This window comes from Diadema antillarum, unplaced genomic scaffold (genome assembly GCF_040938485.1).
Source record: "Diadema antillarum isolate AM-2024a unplaced genomic scaffold, OU_Dant_1.0 seq00000915_RagTag, whole genome shotgun sequence".
NCBI lineage: Eukaryota > Metazoa > Echinodermata > Echinoidea > Diadematoida > Diadematidae > Diadema > Diadema antillarum.
In genome coordinates this window covers 546714-574679 of record NW_027271769.1, presented here as the reverse complement: position 1 = coordinate 574679, position 27966 = coordinate 546714, and the positions used below count along the sequence as shown (strand labels likewise).

At 38.6% G+C, this 27966-nt stretch overlaps 1 protein-coding gene across 1 annotated transcript; it reads right to left on the bottom strand.

The window, feature by feature from the left end:
• Nucleotides 1–49: 49 nt before the first annotated feature.
• LOC139741290 (adhesion G-protein coupled receptor G6-like) lies at nt 50–26070 on the bottom strand. Its single transcript, XM_071651880.1, has 10 exons — nt 25936–26070; nt 24863–25009; nt 24375–24461; nt 11962–12039; nt 10542–10934; nt 9867–10019; nt 5500–5624; nt 4519–4802; nt 3971–4037; nt 50–635 (listed from the first exon to the last, which is right to left on the bottom strand). The coding sequence occupies exons 1-10, from the start codon at nt 26068–26070 to the stop codon at nt 50–52; spliced, it is 2055 nt and encodes a 684-aa protein (XP_071507981.1).
• Nucleotides 26071–27966: the final 1896 nt, after the last annotated feature.

Genomic DNA, 27966 nt, shown 5'->3' with positions numbered 1-27966 from the left:
GCCCATTTCTGTTTCCATAACACCGATATAGCACTGCAATTCTTTCGTTTCACGTTTCAAATCCTTGGTTTTGGTTTGGCATCCTCCGCATTTCATCTGGTAGAGTCATTTCAAAGCTTTCGGGGCGGAATCCTTGCGAACTCGAGTTGTTGCGCTGCTTAGCGTTTCTCTTTCTTCCTGACGGAAGGAGCCTTCCAGCATTGTTCTTGAACGTTGAACTGGTGTTATCAGAAGTAGATCCGAAGCTGGAAGCCCGCATGGACTCGGGCAAACAGCACTGAAGTTGGTTGCTCCAAATCCTACGCACTTGTGGCTGTCTCACGCAGTACAGCATGAAGATGAAGCATCCCTGTAGCGAGTTAAGCACGGTGAAGACGGCGAGAACAGCTTCACTCGCCGGACTGATGATGCTCAGGTACCCGAGGGCCCAGGTGAGGCCCATCAACAGCAGAATGCAGATGGCGTTTTGGAAGCGTCGGAGGCTCTGTCGCTTTTCTGTCTCTTTAATCTTTCGACCTGCGAAAGTTTCGTTCAATCGTCTTATTACACGAACGAAGACTACGAGGTTGAAAATCATGATTAGGCCGATAGGAGCCAGCACGCCGCCAATCAACGGCCAAAAGCGCAAGAAGCAACTGCAGGTCCAAACGGGAGGAAAATAAAAGATTCTCATTTTAATCATCATCTTTTTTTTTTCCTTTGCATAGCACCTCATGCAGTGTGAGTATAGGGAATGCTTTCCGTGACAAACACATCTTGATAGTATTGCATCAATATCGACAACAAAAATCGATTTAAACTTATGATTCAAATTGATGATTCTTGCGTCGAGTTGTTTTTATTGCAACTGATTTTGTCACACAGTTGCAATAAGTCAACTTGTCTAAGCCTACTTTGATCAATGAGAAAGGTGCTTTGTATCAGGTCTGAATGTGGACTATCAAGGTGACAGATTTTATATCACATGTGTTGTCTGAGTGGTTGATTAGCACTACGAGTAGAACACAGGACTGAGCCTCGACAATAAACGTGTAGTATAGAGTAACTTCACCTTGTTACAATCAGTTGTGTTCGTGCCATTTATTGTGTTAGGTTGAGCTTCATAGGTTGGAAAATGGATCACAAAAGGATGACATTGACTACAAATGTCAAATTAGGGCTACTTTCATTCCCGAATTTACAAGTGATTGGCAATGTATGAAATATAACAAATCTTCTGTTCTGTAGACTTAAAAGGATATTCATTTTCGTTGAAGTTCAGTGATTAGGGTCTATCACAAGCTTCGGATGTTCAAACAAGATCGCGGTCTTGAGTTCGAACCCCCGTCCCATGCATGCTCTTGTGCCAAGGAACTGTTTCGTAAAGAGATGTAATTGATCGTACGCTCTTTTTATCACTCGCAACCCGGTGAATCTTGATTGCTGTTGTTCATTTTCCATCTGTGAAGATGGCTGGATAGCCCATATTCAGCTACACTAAGCTGGTCTTCCGTGGGGTCCAGTTGGAAGTGGGATGGGATTACTTCACCGGGTTAGACACCCTGCTCTTTGCGATGAATGAATGAAGCGGGATCTTTTACGTGCATGAGCTGTGACTCTCTCATACACAGGACCTCCATTTTATGTCCTATCCGAGGGACAGAGTGTTTTGCCTCTTGCTATAGAGGGGACGGTATGTTTACACACAACATTGCTCAGTCCAGACTCGGGTTCGAACCCGGGCCGCGTGATCGTGAGGCAGACGCGCTACCGACTGAGCCAACTCACCGCCCATCTTGATCGTAAGTCTGCTTCATGAAGATACTTACGCTTGATTCCAAGAAAAATCAAGCCCAGTTTTTAACAGGTTGAGAGTAACTTTACGACTGATAGGTATGAAGCGTGAGTCCAAGGACTAGATATCAATCAACACGGGATTTAGTGTCGTGAACAGTTACGGAACACTAATAGAATATAGTGCCGTTACGTTATACTTTCTCTTTAATCAGGCTCACACTCGATCAGACTAAGTTAAGCCTAGCGAATTCGATTATGAACTTATCAATGAGACATTATGAACGATCATTCACTTAACAAGTGCTTTTGGTTACGAACGGTTGCCGTTTATTTCGTGCAGTGCTGTGGGACTCCAGTCTAGGTTTATGTCACGTTCACTTTACGTTCATCAATTATATCAGTTCGACGTACTTTCACCATTCTCATTTTGTGTAGACAATCCAATACGCACAATGATGTTCCACTTACCCCCAGTACGTCGGGGTAAGTGGGACAATGGAGTAGTTATGAATTATAAAGTGTAATCTTGAACTTAATTATGAATAATATTTACCTAAAACAATACCAAATAATTATTTGCATTGTGTTAATGGTCAAACTGTGATGCTTGAATACTTCTTGGCGCGTTTTATTTTTATTTTAGATTTACGAATAAAGGCTCAAGTGTTCCACTTACCCCACTTTACCTTACATTTAGGTAAATAAGTATAGATACTCCATGAGGTATTTCTTTTAGTAATTTTGGTGCAATGTTGTAAACTTCAATTTGAGAAAATTACCCCGAAACGAAAGTTCGTTAGCGCCGAAATGCCGCTTCAGACGATAAAAGGTTCGTGCAAATTCATTAAAATAGCATTTAGTGCAGAAAATCGAGCGCAACTAACAATCAATGGCAAAGTTTATTATGAACGCAAATTTGTGATTGATCGTAAGCTGCGATCAGCAGCAAAAGACTTGAGGGCATGATTAATCTTACACTCTATAGGAAACAGGCTCCAGACTTTTTCTCGTCATCCAGCAAAATTGGTTCTTACGGTCATTGCTGGGTAATCGTAATAGCAGGTTACCCCTTCAGTATTTTACACCACTATAAAGAGGCTACCCTTGCCAATGTTATCAATACTTCCTAAAGCTGATAACATTTCTAGGTTTTCCAGGCGTAAACTCTTTTCTATTTCCACTTAATGTACATACATATTCGTAAATTTGAAGCAGTGGAGTGTAAGTTGATCAAACGATTTCAGGTTCAGTGTTTTCGTATTCGGTTTTTGATACTCAAAGCAATTGTCATGTGCACTAATCCAAATTCGGATGTAAGCATCTAAATTCGTGTTCGAGCATGCGTTTGCAAATTTGTGCATTTCAAATTTAGTGCGATGGACTTTCAAATTCGTTTTTGAGCGATCGATTATGTCCAGTTAGTCACTGAATGTGACTTTTAACTTTTATCTTCTATTTCATCATTATGATCAGTATTTCTCTATTTGAACATTCAGACTTGTTTTCTTTAGGTCAACATTTGTGAACTGCAATATGGGCTTAAATCCTTCTTTTCATTATGATCATAGCAATTTTTATATCTTTACCTTACATCTACATTTTCATCATGGTCATAATGTGTTTATAGTCTTCATTTGATGTCTTCAATTTTTCTTATAATCATTACGTATTGTTTTTTTGATCTTCATTTTGTATATTAAATTTGTCATCATGATGAGTGATGTGCATCGAGACATTTTCAACGGTAAATTTAGAATAAAGTTCAAGTAAGCAACTTTTTAATGCTCATCTTATGCTGGTTTAATTTGAAATTCTCCTTTTATACATTTGTTTGCCTATTAGCGAATTTGAATCTTCGGAGTGAGCTGGCGACAGCTTAAGACGAAGTTGAATAACCTTTGCCGAAAATGTATACGTGCATTTAGCGAATTAGAACATGCAAATGTGAAATCGGTTGCCGCATGCGTTAGTTTAAAACGCAAACGAAAACGGAAAACAATTTTGAATGACCATATTTGGATGCATCATCCTATTTGACGAAAAGATGGCTTCTTATATGAAATTGAATGATAAACAATAACATTGGCCTGGGAAAGCTATATCATGTAATAGGCCTGTCATTGTTCCCAAAGAAGGCAACCAAGAAATTCACAAAGTCTGTACCGATACATTTTTAGGCACGAACAAAACTTACTAGTCAGTTTCAGCGTAAGATTGACGTGCCGCTCCAGTAGTTATGGCCACGATGAGGAGAGGACACCCTGTATTCAATAATCAAGGCGTACTTTGTCTCAGTTAATGCAGATCGGTAATCTAAATATCTACTACAATACTGCAAATATAAGTTATCGTTTTGATTTTCATTCATCCGGGACCATATACAGGAAATAATTCGCGACTAACTGAATTATTTGTTTAAAGAGACATTATGTGAGTAGGTAAATATGTCTCTGCTAGATGCTAAGGAATAAAAAGAACATTCACGTGCACTAAATACGCAGATTATCAGAAGGATCCATGAAAATCTCGTCACAAATCATAAATAAATGATATCTTGCCATGGCAAAATATAAACATGAAATGTTGGAATATTGACTATATATATTACCATGCACCTACTTAAACCTCTTCAACTCCAGGAACTGAAGCGACGGTAACGTGTAGATTAGTATGCTGACCGTTGGAAGAATTGAAAATTGATATCGTAGTGTTGCACACGTCATACGGATAAACCTCACTCACCCCATGCAACCAGCGACGCCTTACGTAGGAAGTTAGGCGTATAGTTATTGAACACGCGCACAAGTGAGTTGTGCATGTTGTAACCTTCGACCCCCATCCAGAAGAGGGACGCCAGCATGAAGAATTGAAGAAAGCCCGCCAGAATGCAGCATGGGAGAAGCTCGACCTCTTCCACCCCTCGCTCCGTGTCAAAGGTGATCATCACCACAAAGGTCACATACAAACCAAGGAGTGCGCAGCACAACGAAATCAAGATTTGGTTTGGTTTGTTATTACGTAATTTCCTGCAAGACATAAGCAATCCCCAAGCAATTACCGTTAACTCCTCACATACATTTACCGTGCATATGACAAATTATTTCTAAGCGCTATATTATATAATTATAATTTCAAAAAGCTTTCCAAATGTATTCCTTCTGCCAAACTTATATATTAAACGATTATTAATTTCTATAACTCCGACAATTATTCGACAGCTGATATCATCATTCACACAATGCATGATCTCAACATGTCATTCTGACCTCATTAAAATGTACACATACCGCCATATGACTTCAAAATTTAATTCACACACGCGTGAGAGAATTGTAAAAACTAAAGTGACAAGTTCTGGTCACAGCATTAAGATATAATGTTTTGGTATATAAAGTATGTATATAGTACATATAACATTATAATATATAAAGACGTTAAAATTCCAAAGTTTTCTGTGCACGTGACAAAGTAAGAGCCTCGCGTTTTGCAACCTAATAGCCAGTCAGTGGACTTGTTGAATATAAACGTTGTTGATATGTACAGGTAGTATAGATTCCATTGTATTTGTCTGCGTTGATATCTTTCGTTGGTTTTTCACACATGTCATTTTCAAAAAGACGATCTGAATTCCGGCCTGCACTTGTAATAGTATAGGCCCTATGTCTCTGCGCTTCACTATTACACGTATCTTGACGGTTAAAACTGCTGAGATAAAATTTCAACCTGTTAAAAGTGTAAGTTAGAATGGTGACTAGCAGTCCCAAGATAGATATGCAACATCCCACGTAACTGATGATTTCTAGGATGAAGTCAACTTGGTCTGAGATTGCAGAACCTCCGTATATATCCTGATAGAGAAAGAAAGAATGAAATAAAAATAGAATTTGATTTTCATTTATACATGAAACGTAAAGCAGGATTGATCTTTGGTTTTGCCATAGTCAGTTATTTCCTTATCCATGTTAATCATAATGAATGTTGACATAATCCTCATTAATCATCAACTTCATCATTCTGCTATGACAAAAATCCATCTTTGACTTAATTTCACTTTGTTTTTCATTCAAGACACCTGAATACTCGTCAAACTCTTCAACTATGCATAGCATTCCTTGGTGCTATGGAACCATTATAGGGCTCACACCCATAAATATTTCCCCATAGGGATGTGTGTTAAAAATCAAATTTCAAAAAATTCTGTAAAATAGCTGGGAGAAATGAGGTGTTTCAGCTTCACTTACCTGGATAAGTTAGATATACCCTTTCATCCATCAAATTCTCAGGGTGGATAATTCAGTTCAAATTCTGTCCAGGGGTCCGCAAAGCCAGACTACGAGTTCTTGTCACTCAAAAAATCACCCATTTTCCGTACACGTACCCAATGAAATATAGTCCCCTCAAATTCCACCAGAAAAGCTTTCATCTTCCAATTTGTAGAGGAATTCATACTCAATATCTACAGCTATTCAGTTTTTTGCCAAACTACATCATTGATTTTTAATCAATTTTTTCTTAATTTATTTTGGTATCTTTGGTACGAATTTGTGAAGGGGTCTGGGACATTCCATTGTATTTACGGGTGTGAGCCCTATATATGCACAGGTAGAGGCACGCAAAGTGGTTTAAACGTTGTTGATACAGACACCGTTTAATATCACTTCATCAGAAAGTTGTCAATTATATAAAACTTATTTTATGCTGGTATATTCTTTGCCTTATTTCTCTATACGTTCATTTCACGTCGTCTGTGCTGAATGATAAAGATTGGTTTGGACGTGCATACGTCCAACATGACAACGTCATTGTCCCTTTGGACTTGCGCGCTAAATGTAAACACGCCGGGGAATAGACAAATCTCTAAAACTGCATCAACGGGGAAATTAGAAAACTCTTTCCGGTTCGATATTAGCAAGTAATGTACAGACATCCGGCAAATGTGCAAATTATCTATTTACCTATCGATGATACACTCGATCTGTATCGAAACTGTGCATATATCTTCAACCGTTTTCATTTTCTTCTAAACCTCACAAGGGATTGCCACCAAACTTGACAGACGACATTCTTAGGGTAATAGGATCTCAATTTATTAAATGAGATCCCCCCCCCCCCCCATGGGAAGGTGGCGAATCAAAGTCCCTAAACTATACATGAATATTATTTTGATCTTCTTTAATAAGATAGAGCTAAGATAGTGCTATTATATCAATGACTGTAGTTTCCAGTTTGCTTTTGGGGGATCCAGGGGTGCCCTGCACTGGGCACGGGGGATATGATACACAATTATATGGCAAAACTTTCACATTTTCACTCCTTCTTGAAACCTTATAACAGCTTTTTCTTGAAAACCCCACAGCGGATTTTCACTCACCTAGCGGATAACATCCTTAGTGCAGAAGGATCTCAATTTGTTGGGAGGGGCGCCAAGTTCATAGATTTGGGGTGATTATTTAAACAAATAGATATCCTGTGATCCTAACTTGCCTAAGAATGCTGTCTTCTAAGTTTGGTGACATCCGTTGTGGTATTTTCAAGAAAGAATGTGAAAATATGAAGATTCCGACCCCCCTCCGCTTTGGGCATCTCCTCATCCGCCAAAGCAAACTTAAAACTACATTTAAAAATGCATCCCCAGCCCCGGCGTGCAGGGTACCCCTTAGATCCGCCTTAATAAAAACTTGAAACTACAGTCACTAAAGGACAAGTCCACCTTCATAAACGTATGGATTGAGTGAACGCAACAATATTAGTAGAACACATCAGTGAGAGCTTGAAGAAAATTGGAAAACCCGTTCAAAAGTTATGAATTTTTGAAGTTTCTGCTCAGTCACTGCAATGCTGGATGAGAAGACTACTACAGCTTGTGATGTCACATGTGTACAACGATATAAAGAAAACATGACGAAATTCAACATATCATTTTCACTTTTCTAGCACACTAAAAGAAACGCTTGACTTGCCTCTTTCAGGAGGCAGGGGGAATGATATTACCCTTAACATACATTAGTGACAGATTAAGGAAATGTGCACTTTTTTCACAATTGAAATTTTTGTGAAATTCTCTTTTTATTTTCCTTATGTTGTTGTACGCATGTGACATCATACACTGTGGCAGTCTTCTCATCCAGCAGTGACTGCACAGATAATTCAAAAACCCATAACTTTTGAACGGATTGTCCGATTTTCCCTAAAGTTTCACTAAATGTGTTCTGATAATGTTGCTGCATTCACTTAATCCAAATGTATATGAAGGTGAACTTGTCCTTTAACGTCTTCATAGTACTAACTAAGCTCTATTTGTGTGTGTCAGTGTGTGTGTGTGTGTGTGTGTTCTTAAGAAGATGATTAGAACAATTCCAGTTTAGGGATTTTTTAGGCTCAACCTCGATTTATGCATGCTCTCAGTTAATGAAGCACCCGAGTGTAATTTTGTACAGCATAAAAAAGTCTTGAGAAATCACCAACACTGAATTACTGTAGGGGAACGTGGGGCAGGATGGGCCACATTTCACTAAATGTGCTTTACAGTATTTCAAATTTTACGTCACAAACTACCACATGAAACAGGATTAACAAAGATTGTGTGAGGCAACACTATCACACGTAATATCATCTTAATTGTCTACTTTTATTTTTCGTAATAGCCATCTCAAAAAAGTCAAATCTGTCCCATCCTGCCCCACATACGTGGGGCACGATGGGACAAACAATGAAGACGCATATTCCCGTGTTCTACTTGAAACGGTCGCTTTTTCTTTTGTAATTCCGGACCATTCTGAAACTGGAAAAAAAATAAAACATATACATTAACCACATCAAATATGATGGGGCTAGATGGGACACCCGCCCATCCTGCCCCGAGGTGGATGTCCCATCCTGCCCCATGCACACACACACTACACTTCTAAGCTCTACACAATACATGCAATGACATACAGTCTGCCTACATTTTGTGAAATAAACTGGATGTATATAATACTATAAAAACCACACGATATCAACGTTCTACCTTAGTCTTAACTGCAGAAATTCTGCCGTCATCGATATAAATTTTTTGCGTTTGTCCACCAAAGCTCAAGAGAATCTCAGCTTCATAGAGCGTAAAGATGGCTTCCTGACTGCGTGCTTTTATCAGTGCAGATTATAGTGCCCTCTGATGCTTACTTAGATAGTTATCGCATTGTCCCATCCTGCCCCGGTGTCCCATCTTGCCCCACGTTCCCCTACTGTACATTTTATGTCACTCGTGCCCTCGTGCTATAAGCTGTCTATTCAATTCTTTTTTTTAATTATTCGATAGTTTTAACGTCTAACAATAGATAATTGTGAACAAAAAGCCCTTCTTTGTTGCTTTTTTTTCTGGGGGGGGGGGGCGTTTCCTTTTTCTTTCCTTGCTGTTTACTTGTCCATCATTTTCTACGTCATTTTTTTCTCATCTGACGTTGATTCTGATCTCAGTTCGATGAAGTAAGTTGGCAGACTGAAGTTTTTTTTTTCTTTTGCAAAATTATCATTAATGATACCATTTAGCAGAATTATTCTGTATACCAGATAAATAATCCTCCATCTTATTGACACGACTTTATTTTGTTTTTAGAGGTTTTTAGAGGTCTTGTAGAGGTAAGTCTGTACAGAGTTGAGCTGAACATTGTTAATCTTTATCCTTTCTCATGTCTTTCGGTCTCTCATTATTTTTCAAATCTTGTCACACTTGCCCACTTTTTCTCCCCTTCTATCCTCTTTCTGTCAATCATTTTGTTTTTCCTTTACGTCATTCTATCATCTTCTCTTCTTATTATGTTATGTTATGTGTTATTTCTCTCTGTATATTATATCGATCGGTTTTTATCCCTTGATATGGACTCTTTTCGATGTGTCCCCTTGAAGACACCATGCAGCTTTTATGGGCTAATTTCGCCCCAGCGAGCCGCGCAGCGGTTTAGCAAAAGCCAATAATAATTTGCACATTTTGTCGAATGCATTTGTACATTTCCCGGCTCCATAGTACCTCTTTGGGTTCGTTATCATTATAATTATTGTTGTCATGATTGTCATTACTGTAATATTCAGTTACAAAACATTTGACTCACCATGAGAATACCGAAATTTGTGAGATGGTCACATTCACACTCCGGTCGTTCATCGGTACTGGAATTGCTCAGCCGGCAGCCCCTCGTGGACCAATTACCCGTGCCGTTGTTAGCGTCAAAGTCCCAATACACGCAGATTGGATTCGTAGCATTCTATATGTGATTTCAAATTTTGCATTTCATAATTATATACGGCTAGAAAAAGCGAACTAGCCTATCAAGGAAAACGAATTCCTTTTGTCATTACTACAGTCTCATTACTAACCACAAGACAATTTCGAAGAAACGTGACGAGCTGGGATGTGCAACGGGTCATCTGTTGTAGCATTCTTTCTCCACTAATTTGCAATGTACTATTTCCCTTGATTACTGAAGACTAACCATGAATTTGTTTTTTTTTTGTTTCGAAGTAACCCGTCCATCCAACCATAGTAATATTATTTTATCCATCTTTGATAGGGCATTGGCGGAAGAGATGCAAGTTCAAATACATTTTGATTGCATTTCTCTACATTTTTTCTCTTCTCAGATATGTATTTTATCAATTAGTACTTCCTTTTGTGTTTTGGTGTTTCAAAGGTAAGACGATGATAAAGAATAAAAAAAAAACAGAACAACGCACTACTTCATCAAAACAAAACTGAGAAGGACGCTATAAAAATCGCGATAGCTTACCTGTATAAGTGGTACGAACGAAAGTCGGACAGACTGTTCTAGGTTTTCTAACACCCGATTCCCTACAGACGCCGCTATGACACGAGAATTAACGATCCTGTTAAAATCCGTGTTAATAACGGTCCTGTTATGTCCGGTGTTATTTTCATTCCGGAATGAGAACGGAAAGAGCGATGGGTCACGGAAACCGGTAACGAACAAGCGGGTTGTGTTTACATTCGCGACAACCTCACCCGGAACGAAAATGCTTGCTTCCGGCGGTACAATTTGGTTCTTTGTGGTATCTCCCTGCTCGAGACGAAGATCATTGGTTGTAATGGTATCATCAACACCTGTCACTGTCAGAAGAACTGAAAAACCATCCTGACTTTCTTCCGGCTCAACATCATCAACCTTATAAGAAAGATTATAAAGTGCGTGTGAGAGAGAAAAAGGCAGAGAGAGAGAGAGAGAGAGAGAAAGGAAAAGAGAAATTAAAATTATGGCCTCATCGTTTATAATTGGTAAAATTCACTTGGTCATGAAGCAATCTTTTTCTTTTATTTCACATCTTAAATACAGTTGTAGCTCTACATATCCCTTATTGATATATCCTTGACTTGTAATTCTTAGAAAAAAATACAGACAATAATAGGTAATGTTTTGTAGAACGGGGTGTCGATTTGCAAAGATCATGATCGATTGGGTTCATTCCTAGCATACATGTAGGTTGAATAAGCACGCGGCATACTTATAGCCAATGCTGAATATTTGGTTTTGACCTGTGAACAGTACAGAAAATACAACATGATTATTATATTTGAGGGCACGTACGTCTGTGCTAGAGTGGATAAAAAGAAAAATAAGTAATTTCTTCAACAAGGCATATTGTGCCATACGCTTGAATGAATAAGTAATTAAATGCTGCATTTACAGGTTGTTCCCGGATTCCACGGCAATCACGTTTCAGGCCACCGTGGACAAAACGGGATGGACGTGAGACAACGCAGTCGTGATTGCCGTGGGTGCGGTATCAGATTTGAAACTGTCAAAAAAAATGCCAAGGCAGTCCCGGTGATAATGAGAAACCTTGTATGCCGTAATAAAAGAGGGCAACGAAAACAAAACACACCAAACAAACAAACAAACAACACGACGGCACGTAATATGCCGCAACAAAACTTGGAGGCGGTCCGAAGCAGGACGCGACTGAAAATATTGATGGTCTAGCCTGACTGGGCGCAGTGAGAACAGCGTCTGATAGCTATCACTGGGGCGTGGACTTGAACAAACAAGACTAGCGTACGAAGAAATTTGGAAGAGGGGGAAACAGGAGAATATCTCATTTACCCACGTCGCATTACGTTTCGATCAAACGGAACTGCCGTGGCCGCCGGGAACATGGTATAAACGCAGCATGTCTTCACTTTGATTGACTTACCACTGCGACTACGTTGGGCTCCGTCACTGTTAGCGGTTCGCCTTCAAGGAGCTCGACATTAAAGATAAAATGGAGTTCCTGTTAAGGTGCATTTCACCGAGTGAAACCATGATTCAAAGTATCAGGATATAACTGCTAGTCAGTATGATGCTTAGGGAGCATTATAACTCATGTTTGATTACTAGAACGTCAATTTAGATGAGAACTGCAGTAGTGACTCTCGCAAAATAACGGCTCGTTTAAACGGAAGGATTTGGTCTCGAGCGCATGATTCACAACGCCCCCTTGCGGTCCCGAGAAGAAAGTCGGTTTTCGGATACTACTGATACTATACTACTTACAGAAGTCTTGAGAGAGCTCTGTGATATACTACTGAAGTGTACTGTACACAAGCGCGACCGCATCCCAGTGCAGAGGCTACGATCCGCGATCCGTTTATAGCAGAGCAAGCTGTCGACAACTGCGTACATTGTGTGTATAGCCACTGTGTGCGTTTTATGTCCGACGTCCAGTAGTGTACGATCGAACGATACCCCTGTGCGGTGTATGTTGTGTGTACGTATCATGGGGGCACGGATGGGCCAACCGTATACAGTGCATGTGGCCATGTGGTGGGTGGCCATGAGCATGCTATCTAGTACCCATATTGTACACATGCCCCACGCGCTTTCCCCACTCTTTGCCTTCCACCAGGGAGGGTGAGACCTCCCTGCTTCCACCAAAAAGTCGATACTCCTTGCTAGTCATGCTTCCACCAAAGAGTGGATTCAGTCCACTGAACAATGTAGTCCGTGGCGATATCGTACTGGCTTCCGTTCGCTATGACAATGCTATGCCAATCACTGTACTAGTGGATGGTACATGCGTGGCCATGGCAAGCGAGCTGGCTTCGTTCGTTCGCCCCGTTGCAAGCTACTAACGTATATACACGTATTATTACTTGGGTACACTACTGTTAGTATTCATACGACCAGCTGCGAGCTGCGTGTTAGTGGACTGTTCTGCAGATCTATATAGAGGCGGTCCGAAATGCATGTTCAATTGCCATGTTTTCATGCTATAATAAACAATAAGATTCTCTCGCCATATTATGTGTTGACAAGAACAGATAAAATAACTGAAACAAACAATCAAAGGTAGCCCTCCCATTTTTCTTGTTTTTGTTATTCTGTCGATAAATGAGCTTCCAAGTAAAAAAAAAAAAAGAGTAAACAATAGTGGGCCTGTACGTTTTGTGAAGGACATGTTTGTTGTTCGTCGGGTGATTTGTTGACAGGCCATGGACCTAATATAGGCCTGCTAGTACAAGGACATTCATCGTACACATTTTTGCACACGCATAATACCTTCCCTACAGGATATACCTGTCCTCTACGAATACCGATCCTTTTTTTTTTCCTTCTTTTTTTTTTTTGTGCTCTGGAATATGCTACGGAAAAGTGAAATATTGAGATCACAAGTGACAATCATTCTTCCATCATTTCTTTTAAAAACTGCCTGCTTTTCCCTAGCGAAAGTGTTTGCTTTGAGGTATGATTTCCTAACATACACCTCAAGACTGCACATTCACTTCATTTGATTTTTCTGCGTTATTTTCTTCTGCGCATATAGTTTTAGATTTATCGAATCTCCATCTTGTTCTTCTCCCGGCTTGCTTGCGGTGACAATCATGGGATCAAAGCAGTACCCTAAAGCATGCTAAAACTGTCTTTGAGACGCTTTTGAGATGTAGGCCTACAGGTGGCCGTGCATGATTGACACAAAATTTCTCATGATCTCAGGTATTGCTGCTCCTCATCATCTGTATCTATTCAAAGACATTTCTGTCTGAAAAAGGCACATCTGCAAAACAAGACTGAAATGAGGGAAACGATCCTTTTGTTAGTGACGATACATGATCACACAATCAAGTAAAGAAAAAATGCCAAGTAAACCTAAGAAAGAACAACAGCTCTCATGTATTTATTACTGATGATCATCTACACAGCCAAAGTTGCCATGCAGTCGGTAGATGTTGACGCTTCCGCACGTACCACATGCTGTTCATTTCTAATCTTAATTTTTTTATTTATTTTTTTAGTTGCATAGGCCTGATTGTCAGAGAAAGACATAATCCGAAATCGAAAGGATTTTTGTTTTGCTTTTTTTCTGTTTGTTTTTTTTTTTACTGATTGTTTGTAATTTTCAAATTAGTGGGGCCTATTGAGATACGTTTTGCGATTGTAGGACATGTTTGTTGTTGGTCAGGTGATTTGTCGAGAGAACTGACAACCAAATTTGCTAATCCTGTTTGTGTTATTGTCGTTTTAGGTTTTTTTTTTTTTGTTTTTTGATTTGTTTGTCCAGCATGGTAGGGCCTACCTGTGTTCTGTGCGTAGTTACTGCGGCCGGCGTGTAATGGCGACAGGGTCTTGTTCAATTTGCCATGGTTTTTACACTATATCATTTATGATGAAAGAAAAGCAATTCTCTCGCCGTAAGTGCTGACAAGCCAAATCAAAAAATCAATAACAATCTTTGCATCGTTTTTGCCAACTCTGTCCATAGCCTAAATGAGCAGTCCAATAAAAAAAATGCACTAAATATCGTCAACTAAACCTACAGAAGTAAAAACAGCTTGATGATCTACACACGGTCAACGTTGCCATAGTTGACGCTTCAGCCTGTATATGCTGAGCATTTCTTTCTTAATTTCATTCCTTTTCTTCTTCTTTTTTTCTCAGCGTACTTTTACTGATTGTTTTTCAAATTAGTTGGGCCTATATGCGTTTTATGGAAGACGTGTTTAATTGTGTTTTCGTTTTGTTTTGTTTTGTTTTGTCAGGCGATCTGTTGACAGAATAATATTGATGACCACTAATCCTGTTTTGATTACTATTAATATTATTTTGGGTTTTGTTGTTTGAAATCAAAAATTGTCTGCACTTTTTTTCCCTTTTTTTTTGGCCGATTATGTCGATAAATCAGCTGTCAAGTAAAAAAAGAAAACAATCGCCGACTAAACCTAACTAAAACATCAACAACAAACCAACAACAACAAAAACAAACCCAGCTCGGTTGTTACTGATGATCGTCTATACACTATACGTTGCCAGAGTTGGTGCAGTACATGACGCTTGGCACGAAGCATTAATTTTATTCAAATTCATGAAATTCTTCCGTCGAGATGTTTTCATTGCAGCTGATTGACAAATTGCCCTACATCGACGTATATCAGTTGCAACGTAGCATTTATGCTTGACATTTTTCCATTTGTCCATTTTTTCTTAGCGTAAATAGCATAGGTCTGAGTGTCAAAGAATTATATGGATTCCGAAAGGTTCGGGTTATTTATTTTGTTGTTGTTGTCTTACAGATTTAGTAGGGCCTATATGCGTTTTGTGCAGAACGCGACAATGTTTTTTGTTTGAGCAGATAATTTGTCGACAGATTGTACAGAAATGCTAATCCTGTTTAGATTATTATTGTTTTCGGGTTTTTGTTTTCGTTTTTGTTTGTTTTTGCTTCATTGCTCCATTCACGTGGTACCTGTGTACTGTGTGCAGTCAAAGAGTGTGTAATGGAACTGTGCTGCAAGATGGTATACATGTAGCGTTCTTCTAGAATAATGTTCAATTGCCATGTTTATATGCTTATCGAAGAAAAACACTTCTCTCGACATATGTGCTGTCAGGTCAAGATTTAAACAAAAAAATGAAACAAATTATTTTAAAAAAAAGTCTTCACAGCCTTTTTTTTTCTTTTGCTCATTCTGACAATGAATGGGCTGTCTAGTCAAAAAGAAAAAAAAAATCGCTAACTAACATAATATAGAAAATCCGATTGTTAATGACGATTATCTACATGGTCAACGTTGCCATCAGAGTAGGCATAGGCCTATCATGGATATTGACGCTTGGCATGTAGCATTTTATGCCGGACATTTTTTTCTTATTTTTTTTTTTCGTAGCGTAGTATGCGCAGGCCTGATTGACCAAGAAAGACGTATTCCGAAATGTTATGTTTTCTAGTTGTTTTACTGACTGTTTGTTTTTACAATTAGTAGGGCCTAATATGCGTTTTATGTATAACATGTTTGCTTGTTGTTTGGGCAGGTGATTTGATGGAATTGATTACCACAGTCATGTGCTGGTTCTGTTTGTATTATTATTATTTTTGGTTGTTGTTGTTGTTTTTGCTTAGCGGCCAATTTTGTGGAGAGAATTGGCAGAAAAAAATTAATGTGAAGAGGACTGGTTTGTTTACTTATCAGGTGATTCTGTGAGACAATTTTGTCAACAACAACAACAACAAAGCAAATCAAAGACCTCTTCCATCTGTGATTGTGCGACCGTCTTTTCCCTTTTTTCATAATGACAAATGTCATGACAAGAGCATAATCTTATGCAATCTCTTTCACATAACACAATCCCAATGGCGATCGAGGGGGCTTCGTGTTATAGTAAGCTATAATCAGTAGTGATCGAGGTGGCTTCGTGTTCGACCGGTATAACAAGCAACGGTGGACAGCTCTACACGTATGCCATCAGGTATGTATCACACGTATATATATATATATATATATATATATATATATGTATATATATATATAAGATATATATATTGCATCCTTTCTTTTTTATTTCTTTCTGGTGCCCCACTCGGGATTAATCGGCTGAATAGGAAAAAAAGGCTCCCCCATGCATTTTTTCCCCTTCAGTTTCTCGTGCCACCAATGCCCCCTCGTTACGGGGTCGTTTCCTTCCTAAAAACAAATATCAAAAAATAATATACCCGTGGTCACTGCAGAACCTTGATGATATACATTTTAAAAGAAAAGAGAACTAACTATACCCTATAGGGGGCATGGGGGCAGTTTTCTTTCGTTATAACGAAGTTTCGTTATAACCGAACAAATACAATATTAAACGAAAACAAGGAAACCACGCATATAAATTATGATGTTCTGTTTGCTGAATACACTGGAAAGCTATGTAAAATGGAATGGGACCTTTTAAATTTCGTTTGAATATTACAATTAAAAGAGAGCATGAAGTTGTTTGTAATGTCCGAAGGTTCGTCGATCGGAAATTAAAATGATCAGGTTCGTCATTCCAAAGGTTTGTAATTTACTAACTGAGAAAGGATCACTATTCCGAAGGTTCGTTGTTGCGAAGGTTTTTTAATCCGAAAATGTAATAAAGTTTGTCATTCCGTGGAAGGTTTGTTAATTTAAAAAAAAAATGACACAGGTTACGTATTTCGAAGGTTCAGTTTTCTTATAAGACGATTATAAGGTTTGCTTCCTAAGATTTGTTAGTGGACTTACCTTTTCTTTTCTGGATTAACGAAACGTTTTTTGTTTGTTTGTTTTTGGGGGTTTTTTTGTTTTGTTGTTGTTTTAGGTTGTTGTTTTTTTAATGTTCCAATTAATGAATGTTTGGAATTCCTATCATTTTCGGACAAACGCACCGTCGTAATAAGAACCATATTTTTATTTTTTTTTTCGGAATAACGAATCTTTGGAATAACGCCAAAATGTTCGTGAACAAACACTGTTTCATTTCCGAACTAACGGACATTTAGGTGTATCAGAATCTTTGTGTTTTGTAATAAGGAACCTTACTCAATTTCAGATTATTGTCAGATTGTTTAACAATAATGCAAGTTCTCCTCGAAAACTTGTGCGTGACACACGGATCGAAAACGCAGTATTGTGAAGCATTCGCCCACGCAGAGACGCTATAAATGCTTGTTCCGCTACGTATTTTCGGAAGCGATCCGCATTTCGTTATAACAGAGCACATTTCTTTTGTTTTTCTTTGTCAGTGGTGCTCGGAAAAGACTTCGTTATAACGAAAATTTCGCTATAAACGTGTTCGTTATAAGCGAATTTTTTTAACACAGACTTTAATGGCGAACATTTTGGGAACAGAAGTTTTGCTTCGTTATTACCGTGTTCGTTGTAACGGGAGTGCAATGTATTGCAAATAAGCCATAAACATCACATCTCATTATTATTGTCATAAATTATCAGAGGATTGTAATTTCCTGTGCACATATCGTTATGTATGTTTTTTATATTGTTTTTAACAGATTGAACAACGCTCCGTAAAAACATGACATGCTGTCCCTATATAGCACCTGTAAATGAACGTCACTGGAAACACGTCCTGATGAACTTCAAGATGATGTCAAGTCAAGTCGCATCAATGATCATTGATGTACCGCAAAAAATATGAATAACACATTATCCCTTCCCACACATTGTCATAATAGTAAATTAATCATGGTGACGTTATTTTGTTTTTCTTTAATCCGGAACAACAGAGAAAACGTAAACTTTTCACCTTTGTCACGCTGAGTGAAATAGGTCAGCTTCTAATTATTTTCAGCATCCAGAAATGTACGGTATGACATTAATTTTGGTGAATGTATGTTACTAAAATTTGTAGATTCTTTGCAAAATGGTAACATCAAGGCGATGGAAATGTCCGACCACTATACCCTTTATACCATTGGCTAATGTTTCTTTTGTGTCCATGAGTATACGTATGTATCAAAGAGAGGTCAGTCTTTATGCTCCACTGACATTAATTCGCTCCGCGAGAATGTGCTCCACAACATCACCCCAACGACATCTGCTCCGTCGACAATGATTGCTCCGCCGACGACTGAACCACCAACACTTGCTCCGGTGATGTTTCCTTCGAAGACGCCACAATGAATTGTCCCGCGCCCCGGCGACATTTTACTCCAAGGATACGGCAATAACATTGATCTACCATTAGTTCCAGTGGAAATGGCTGCATTTCATTTACCCAAACTCTGCTGGCATGTCCTCATGAACGAGATCCGAAGATATTTTATGACATCTGCTGAACTCAGCTCAATATTGAAATTGTTCTTATAACTCACAATCTCATGTTCGCATTATATCTTGCCACATTCAAAAAATATGCAGGAATTGTTTTGCACAAGACGTATAGTTGTTTCTTGAAATACTTGAGGGGTGCTGCCGATTATTTATAGGCAATTATTAATTCGTTTAAATGTTTTATTGGTTATTTAGAAGGCCTAGCTAGTATACATATGCTACGATTGTTTTGGTTTATAGGTAATGTTTAGGCACTAATCTTCAACATATATCCGAAGAGTGTTCTTCGTAAAATAGCATTGCGTAAGCTTGTGATTCTAATTCATCGGAGTATCAAGCCTTTGTACTTCATTGTCGGATATCACCTTCGGAATAAACATTCTACATCCGGCACTGGTGGATGTTTCAGAAAATTATTGTCAGACGGGAGGGGAAATCTTAAAAGCAAAAATGAATGTCATTCTTAGTTTGATATGTTTCCCCTTGGGCAGTGGGAGATATTTGATTGTCTGTTAATAAATGATTCACCGTTAAGTCCCAAGGTAACAATGATACATTTCAACTATAATAACATGGTATTATAACCAAAGGTAAACGTATGGATTGCCCTGCTCGCAACTCGACATTCATGGTCGTGATGGTCTTCCGAGGAATCCAATTTGACATGAATAATAAAATTGATTGAAACTCCATTTAAAATGAAACTCTTATTATACGCACATAATCTACACATAACGAAATCATAATTATACAAAACAGTATTCGAATACCACCCACGAACAGCCCTCTTCATGTAACATAATCATTTACATTACGTCGGGATACCAGATCACATACATTTTCATAACATCCAGTGCAAAACATAATTATTAATTGCTTTCTTATATAGGAATTACACGATGGTGAGGGTGAGGATATCATCCAAGGTAACAATATTGCATAGATGCCCCACGATAGGCGAACATGCGTTTATTCTGTTCTTGTTTATTTTGACGTTGTTCATTTCTTTTTCTTTTTCTTTATCGAGCAACGAGAGACAGACCTATACTTCCGAAGTAGGAGCCTTAGTATTGACGGAAGGGGGAATTGGCGGGAAACTAATCTCCCTTTTTGACATCGTTAATTTCTTTGCACGGTATCCATTACTTTGGGGGATAAGTACACGTCATGTATAAGGTTCGTCAATCCGGGTCCCCAAATTCCTGTTCCAGATCCATTTGTTGCTCCGAATATGAAGGCGTTAGTTATAATCCGAACATTTTTATTCTGAAAACGAATTAGGTCCTATACGTTGTACGAAATTTATTTCGTTTCAGGATGAACGAACACCCGTGATCGAATCAAGGAACCATAAAAATAGCGAAAGTGTTTCTCTCTCAGAACAACGAACTTGCAGAGTGACGAACAGTAACATGATTTTCCCTTTTTATAATCAAGCACCTCTGAGTCACCGTCAGAAAAGAAAGAATAATGATAGAGAATCTTCCCCCTTTGGAGGGCAGTGGGATATATTTCAGGAAAGATATAAAGAAAATAGAAAAAATGACATTATTTTACGTCAATTGATTGAAAGAAATGTAGAATCAGGTAACGATTGCAATCCTGCCAGTGGTCTTCCCCGGAGTCTTCGACTTGAGCTCGCTTCGAAACATCCTTTTCATTCCCGCAGGCCCCAGACTGTTTATGACCTCAGCAGGAATGCGCCACCGCGCGGATTTGTGGTTTACCCCCCGCCCTCCCCCCTCCCCCTCCCCTTCCCCCTCCCCTTCCCCCTCCCCCTCCCCCTCCCCCCCCTCTTTGCCAAGTCTGTGGCACCTTGCTATCGTGGGATTTTGCTCTTTTCTCTTTTCTCCGCCAACGAAGTGGCCGGAGGCATTGTTTTCGGGGCGTCCGTCCGTCCGTACGTCCGTCCGTACGTCCGTCCCGTTTTGTTTTTGTCAATATCTCAAGAACCGTGAGGTGGTTTTGCATCAAACTTGGTATGAGGGTATATCCTGGGGGATAATACTTTGTTTGGATTTTAGGGTCACGGGGTCAAAGGTCAAAGGTCACAGGTTATTTTGTGAAAAAAGGTTGAAATTTCATGTTTTTCTCCATATCTCGCAAATGGTTCAAGGTATCTTCATGGAACTTAGTATATATATGAACCGATGGGCAGTGATTATCTAGGGAAGTTGGGGGTCATGGGTCAAAGGTCAGGGGTCAAAGTTCAAGGTCAACTCCTCAAAATATCACTACTTTTCTTATATTTATGCAATGCCTGAAGGATTTTTTTAACTTGATGTATGCATGTATAACCCAATATATATTCTGCGGGAAGTTTCGTGCCAAAAGGTCAAAGGTCAAGTGAAAGTGCTAAATTGCACTTCTTCCTCCATATCTCAAAAGTAACTCAAGGTATTATCATGAAACTTACATATTTATGCATGTTCTACCTAACAGTGATTCTCTTTGGAACTGTGAGGTCAAAGGTCAAAGGCCAGGTTTAGATAATACTATTTTACCATTTGATACTGAATTTATATTTTTTCTCAATACCTTGAAAATTACTCAATGCATAAACTTATAAAAGGGTCAAAAGTCCAGTAAAAATCATCAGTTCCCCCAAATACCTGCACTCTGACGTTTTAATCATTCATCCAATTGATAGTTCTAGGAAAGTGAACATTCAGCACATTTGTGGCAAACCTGTCATTTTAATATCTTGCCAATTGTGTGAAACTGCCATCACACATGGTCAAGACATTGTACTATAGACCTGCATTATTGCGGAGGCATACACCTGTCGCCGTAGCGACTTTTTTTTTTTTTTTTTTTTTTTTTTAAAGAAGATGTTCGCACGCAGTGTCTTTTCCCCGTACCACTGCGCGTTCTGTTTCAATTCGTTTGGGTTGTAGGTTTTTTTTTCCTTGAATTTTCACTATGCCCTATAAACACGTGGAACACGCACCAGCCATACACCACAGGTAGCTCACCGCAATTTTTGCAGCCAAATACTCGACTTTGTCAACATGAAACCCCCTAAAACAATAAAGAGATGATGGAGTACCTTGTATCGATGCATAAACGAAATACCATTGATGGAGAATGAAATATTCTTAAAAAAAAAAATAAAATAGAGTTCAGCCAACATATGAGTTTGTCGTCCCACAAGTTTTACACGTGTTTTTCACAAATTTGATAACACTTACATAGTTAGAACATGCATGTCGCCAATTCTCGAGGATGTCGCACACAATGTTGCAGGCTTCTGTTGTGTCGCACAATATTATTACAGCGACATGCTCATACCCGTGGCTACACTGGCGTCGTAAATAGGTAGTTCATAACTACAATCAAACTGAAGCTTACTAAGGTACTAGTATACCACCCACAAGATCTTGCGATATTCCTCTGAAACTCACAGAACTTGGATTTACTTATGTTACCTCAACCTCGGTATGCGCAGCTTGATTTTCCTCCCTTTGGAGTTGAATGTGGAGGTTTTGTGTTTCTCTGAAGGAAGAAGAGCGTGTTCGAAAGAAAAAAATAATAATCCGGTAAGTCCATTTTCCTTGAAAATCAATCGATTAATGATTTACACTGTCAATCTGAATATAATCTGTATGTAAAAATAAAAAATAAAAAAAACTAACACGTAACTCCGATTATTTTCAGTCTAAAATCATGTTTTGGGGCCAATAGGCCACTTATCATAGGCCTACTATAATGCACCATCTGCATAATGAAAACATCAACGTAACTTTGAAATACAAAAAAAAAAATAAAATAAAATAAATAAATGAATAAATTAGTGCAGGCCGAACTAAAGGCCAAAGAGTGACCTACATATCCTAAGCCCGCCGCACACTATTGGAATACGACTCACGACTATGACTGACCGACTTTGGATTTGAAAAAACAAAACAAAACAAAAAACAACTCGTTTATGCTGAAGCTGCTGTGACTTGCTCAGGATCCAAACTCTGTCAGTCCTATAGTCGTGAGTATGGGATGGGCTTTATTCCATCAAGGAGCTTCAAGCTCTGATTCCATCGTCGACTGTATCATGGAGCTACTGGCACTGTTCTCCACGATTGCGTCATAACGAGGCAGGTTTGTGGAAATGTGTCTTTCCCTCTTCCTCTCTCTCTCTCTCTCTCCCTGCAATCTGATCACTCCATCTCTGGCGTGGTTTCTTCTTCCTCTTTTTTTGTGAGTCTGACCCGACTCAAGGTTAATAAACGTTCGATCTATTTCTGTACCCGTGTCAAGACAGGTGGACTGGAACACTCCCTGGTGTCAGTGTGCTTGTGAGTATGTGTGTGTGAGTGTGTGTGTACTGTGTGTGTATGTGAGTGTGTGTATGTGAGTGTGTGTGTGTGTGTGTGTGTGTGTGTGTGTTGCTGTTCCAAACGTAAACCAGCGCGAACGGGTATTGCATTCATGCATGCATCTGGTCGGGCTGGGAGCTGGTTGAGGTAATGTCTTCCTTCATGTACAGTACTGAATGAATAGAGAGTTCCCGTCTCCCCGGTAAACCACCTCCCTGGTAAAACGATCGACTGCTGAACAGGGCATGCTAAGGCTGCTTACAAGGTAGATGTCATCTATCTCATAGCAAGTCCGCGTGATAGTCTAGCACTGTGGTGGAGCCTCTAAAATCACGAGAGTTTACCAACATATGAATTCAGACAATATTAAAAATATCTAACTGCATTAAAATATCATGTAGGAACTACTGTCTTATTTGGCAGCACAGCAAGTCACTTCTCACCACCGCAGTGTTGTCAAGTTGTGTGCGCGTACAATCTGTATGTATAATCCGTGCTTCGCTGCATAACGAGCCTCGATCTAACCAGGGTGGCCGGTGGTGAGTAAAACGCAGCACCCAGTAGTATACAAAGTATACTGATGCATATCTGATCGCCTCAAAGTTGCCGCAGCTATACTCGTCTTTTTTTCCCCTCCGGCAGGATTGACCACTGTTTATGGTCTTCGTATTTGTTTTTGTTTCCCTCCTGCAATGGCTGCTCTATGTCAAACCCGTCTTCGTGTACCATACTACTAGTCCTAGTACACACAAGTCGTACATCCTCGCCTCATGTACCATAATCTGTGATCACGCATTGTCGGCACTGTACATACCGCTCGCATGCATGCACGCATTACCGCATCGCACAAACAGCTTCAGAGGAGTGTTAGCGCTGCGGCACTGCCCGGATAACTGGCGGTCACAGAACTCTACACAAGTTCTGTGCTGGCGATCCGGTTCTCACGAGTTACACGCAGAATGATCGTTGAGGGAGCTATATAAAGATTCGAACGATTCGAACGAGCCGTTAGTATTTATTGACGTTGTACAGCGTCGATAATATCCGAAACCATTATTGCATGATTACTAAGATATGAGAGCACTTTGGGGCGAGTAAGTCTCACTGTGTTGGTTATATGAAAGGTACTTTAACCTGAAACACAAACTAAGACAAGGCAATCTCAGGGAAACTTTGTAAAGGTACCAAAACTTCATATTATCTTTAACAAACTGTTCCTCCATAGATTGTACTGCTCTGCTTACAGCGCCGCTTATCTCCTGCGCCATTTGCAGTTCATCATCCGATGTGTCTGCCATGTTGCTTACAATATCCACCACCAAAATCGTTACCTGTTCAAGTTAAACGAAACATTCATAAGCGATATGGTGTGAGATTAACGAGGTTAATGAAGGGGCTCCCCCTTGAATATACGGGCAGAAGCCCGCAAAAACTGCTGGTACGTGGATTTGAAGGTTTTTCATGTACAAATGTGTTTTAGCCCCCTCATCCTCATCCCCCGATTCGGCGGTCTATGCCGTGTTTCAAGACATGCTGAATTTCAATTGCATACTGATATCAAAGCATATGCCAAGAAATACTAAAAAACGTCCACGAGTGATCTTCTTACAGAAGATGGAAATTGTGAACAGGTTATTTTTATTTTTGGTATAATACGTGAGACATATTACATCATATTTTACTCTGAAAAACAGTGTGGAAGAAATGCAAACAGCAAGACTGTAAACAATACCTCGACGTCGGCGGAATCTACACTAGCGATATCCTGGAGAATTTCAGCAACCGTTTCGAGCCCTGTTGCGGTGAGACTTTCTGTGTTTTCCGTTATTTCAGCAGCTTGAGTCGCAACCATCTCTGCATTATCAGTGGTCACTTCTTCCTATACAGCCATTAGATATGAGCAATCGCAAACTGATTTTTATGAATGAACAATATAGTTTGATCTGGAAACCTTAACACGACCTACAATGACAATACTCAAAATAAAATGGAAAGCGATTTATTATTATTATTTGAGTTAAACTCAAAGTTGTCGGATATTCAGATTGACATATCGAAATAGCACTTTGAAATGTATGTGACAGTTTAAACTAAAAGCGAGTTAATTGTCCAAAAGACTTATCGCATGAAATCTTCTTCCAATTTTCATGTAAATCAATTTCTGTAACATTTGCAGGAGCTTGAAATAACATTGAAGTACACTTCCTTTATGATGTACTTTAAAATAAAATACTGCGCTGCATCGAATTCCTTTGGATTATCTTCAACACATTTGCATGCACGGTGTTGTAAAAATTGAAACGTGCAAATCAGATCTAATCACGCTAATGTCAAAGCTGTTAGATTATTGATAGCAAAGACCGATAGTACAGATTTTTGACGATTTTCAGAGATACATTTAAATTTAAATCACAAAGACTACAATTTAGTTATCTATATTATGTGTTTTAACCTTTACTACGCTGATGTTAAAATGTAATACATCACAAAATGTTATAGATTTCGCTCGGTGGTGTGGTGCTGATGTATCGCTACCATGAATATGCACAAATATATATATATATATATTACATATTACACAGCAATTTACTCAGATTAACAATGAACTTGAGTGGATGAGTGTAACGTCACAACTGGATTTGGTATTTACTGATATTGTTATTTATTATATCTTCATAGTACACAGAGAGCAAATAAGGGTACCAATTTCTTCTCGCTAGTAAGACTTGATTTCATACAAAAGAAAGATGTTGATTTCGGTGTTTAATTGTAACAACAATCCATAAGAGGCCCGCGCAGCTTTACCTGTTGCAGAATTTCCAGGAGCTCATCGGCAGTGAGGTCTCGTCCACAGTTATCTTCCATCATCCAATAACTTGGTGATATCGTATCTCCTTCACACGTTGCTGCAATGGCAGGCTGGCCACCTGCCAGGTGCATGGTCAATTATAACTGAAGTGATCATTCTTAGTACTTGGTCAACACTGCTCTAATGCTGATTAATATCAATGAATATTTTTAGTCTTAATGCTAAAAGTTCTGAGAAATACTCCCCCATCGCTTTGAACATATCAAATGATTGAATTACTATAGGCCTAACACTAAAGATACATTACACGTTATATCCATGTCAAGGACAAAGATGAAGCTATATGATATAGAAAAAAATACAATGTGAAGCAAGTTACACAGTTTCTTCTTTATAGACGATAACTTAGGAGAAGTTTCATTGAAAACATAGTTCTACAGACTACAGTAGCTGAATGCCACATCCACATTTCATTTTATTTGAATATGTACCTAGGACCAATATCACGATTTTGGCAAACTGGAGAATGATGAGATGGCATAATTTCTTTTAAGCTTCATATAACTAGCGACAAGTGCTGGGTAAGACCAACATGGTGTGTGTAAGAGGACGAAAACAAAAACAATACTTACGATTTATTTTGGTGTCGGGACAGACTGGCCCAACTGTTGCATTGATTCTGCTATTAAGGTCACCGTCCGGAAATGATGCATTTCCGTATTGAGTTACAAAAGTCGTCGGAGGGCATGTGACTATAAGGTGATATGATAAGTTTGTTTTGTTTGTTTGTTTTATTTCCGTCATAAACATACATACAGATATAAAAGACAACATATGAGGTACAGGGAAAATGATACATCATGCATAAAAATGAAGCATACATACATAGCAAATGAATAATGTGACACATCATCGATATACCAAAAAAAAAAAAAAATTGAGGAAATAGAATGTACAGTAGGATTATATAGAGAGATAACGGCTGGATAGCCCATAATCAGCTGCACTTTTCTGGTGCCGCTGGTCTTCCATGGGGACCAGTTATAAAGGGTTGTGGAAAAGAAAAAAAAGAGTAGAAGATTACATAATTATATAAATACAACATTAAAATACATTTGTAGTCTCATGAAAACTTATAATGCAATAATCATACAAAATCTCAGGGCAAAGTACGCTTTATTGAAAAGTGTAGATACATTTCTCGTGTATCAGACAAAAGTATATATATATATATATATATATATATATATATATAGATATATAGATATGTTTACGCAGATGAAATTAAACCAATTCAAAAAGGGACCGTTTAAAATCCTTTAGTGACTTGCAGTCACGGACAGCATGAGGAAGGCTGTTATATAGTTTGGCTCCCCTGTAGAAAAATGCACGTTTGCAGAAGTTTGTCCGAGGTTTTGGAAGGCTGAGGCTATAGTACCGAAATTGGTAGGGTTTGGGGGAATAAAATATATTTTCGTGTAAATAGGTAGGTGTTAAATCATTCAAAATCTTGAAAATCATTACTCTGACATGAAATTTTTGACGGGATTTTAACGTTTCCCACTGTAATATATCATGTATTGACCTGACAGAAAAATGTAATTTAGGATTGACCTTCAGAATAATTCTTCCTGCTCTATTTTGCAGTTTTTGCAATTGATTTATATGTTTTTCACAAGAAGACTCCCAAATAACATTTGCATAATCCAAATGAGGAAGAATAACATTGCGATATATCAAATTCAAAAAATTTCTGTTTATGAAATATGTCAAACGACGAAGGAAGGAAATCATACGGCCTACTTTTTCACACAGATAATTTACATGAACGTCCCATCTGAGTTCATCATCAATGTACAATCCTAAATACTTCAAACTTTTAACCTGATTAATTTCATATCCTTTTATACTTAAATCCAAACTATTATATCTTTTCAACATATATCGATTACCAATTAACATACTCACAGTTTTATCATAATTAATTTTCAATTTGTTCTTAGACATCCAACTATCTAATACAAATA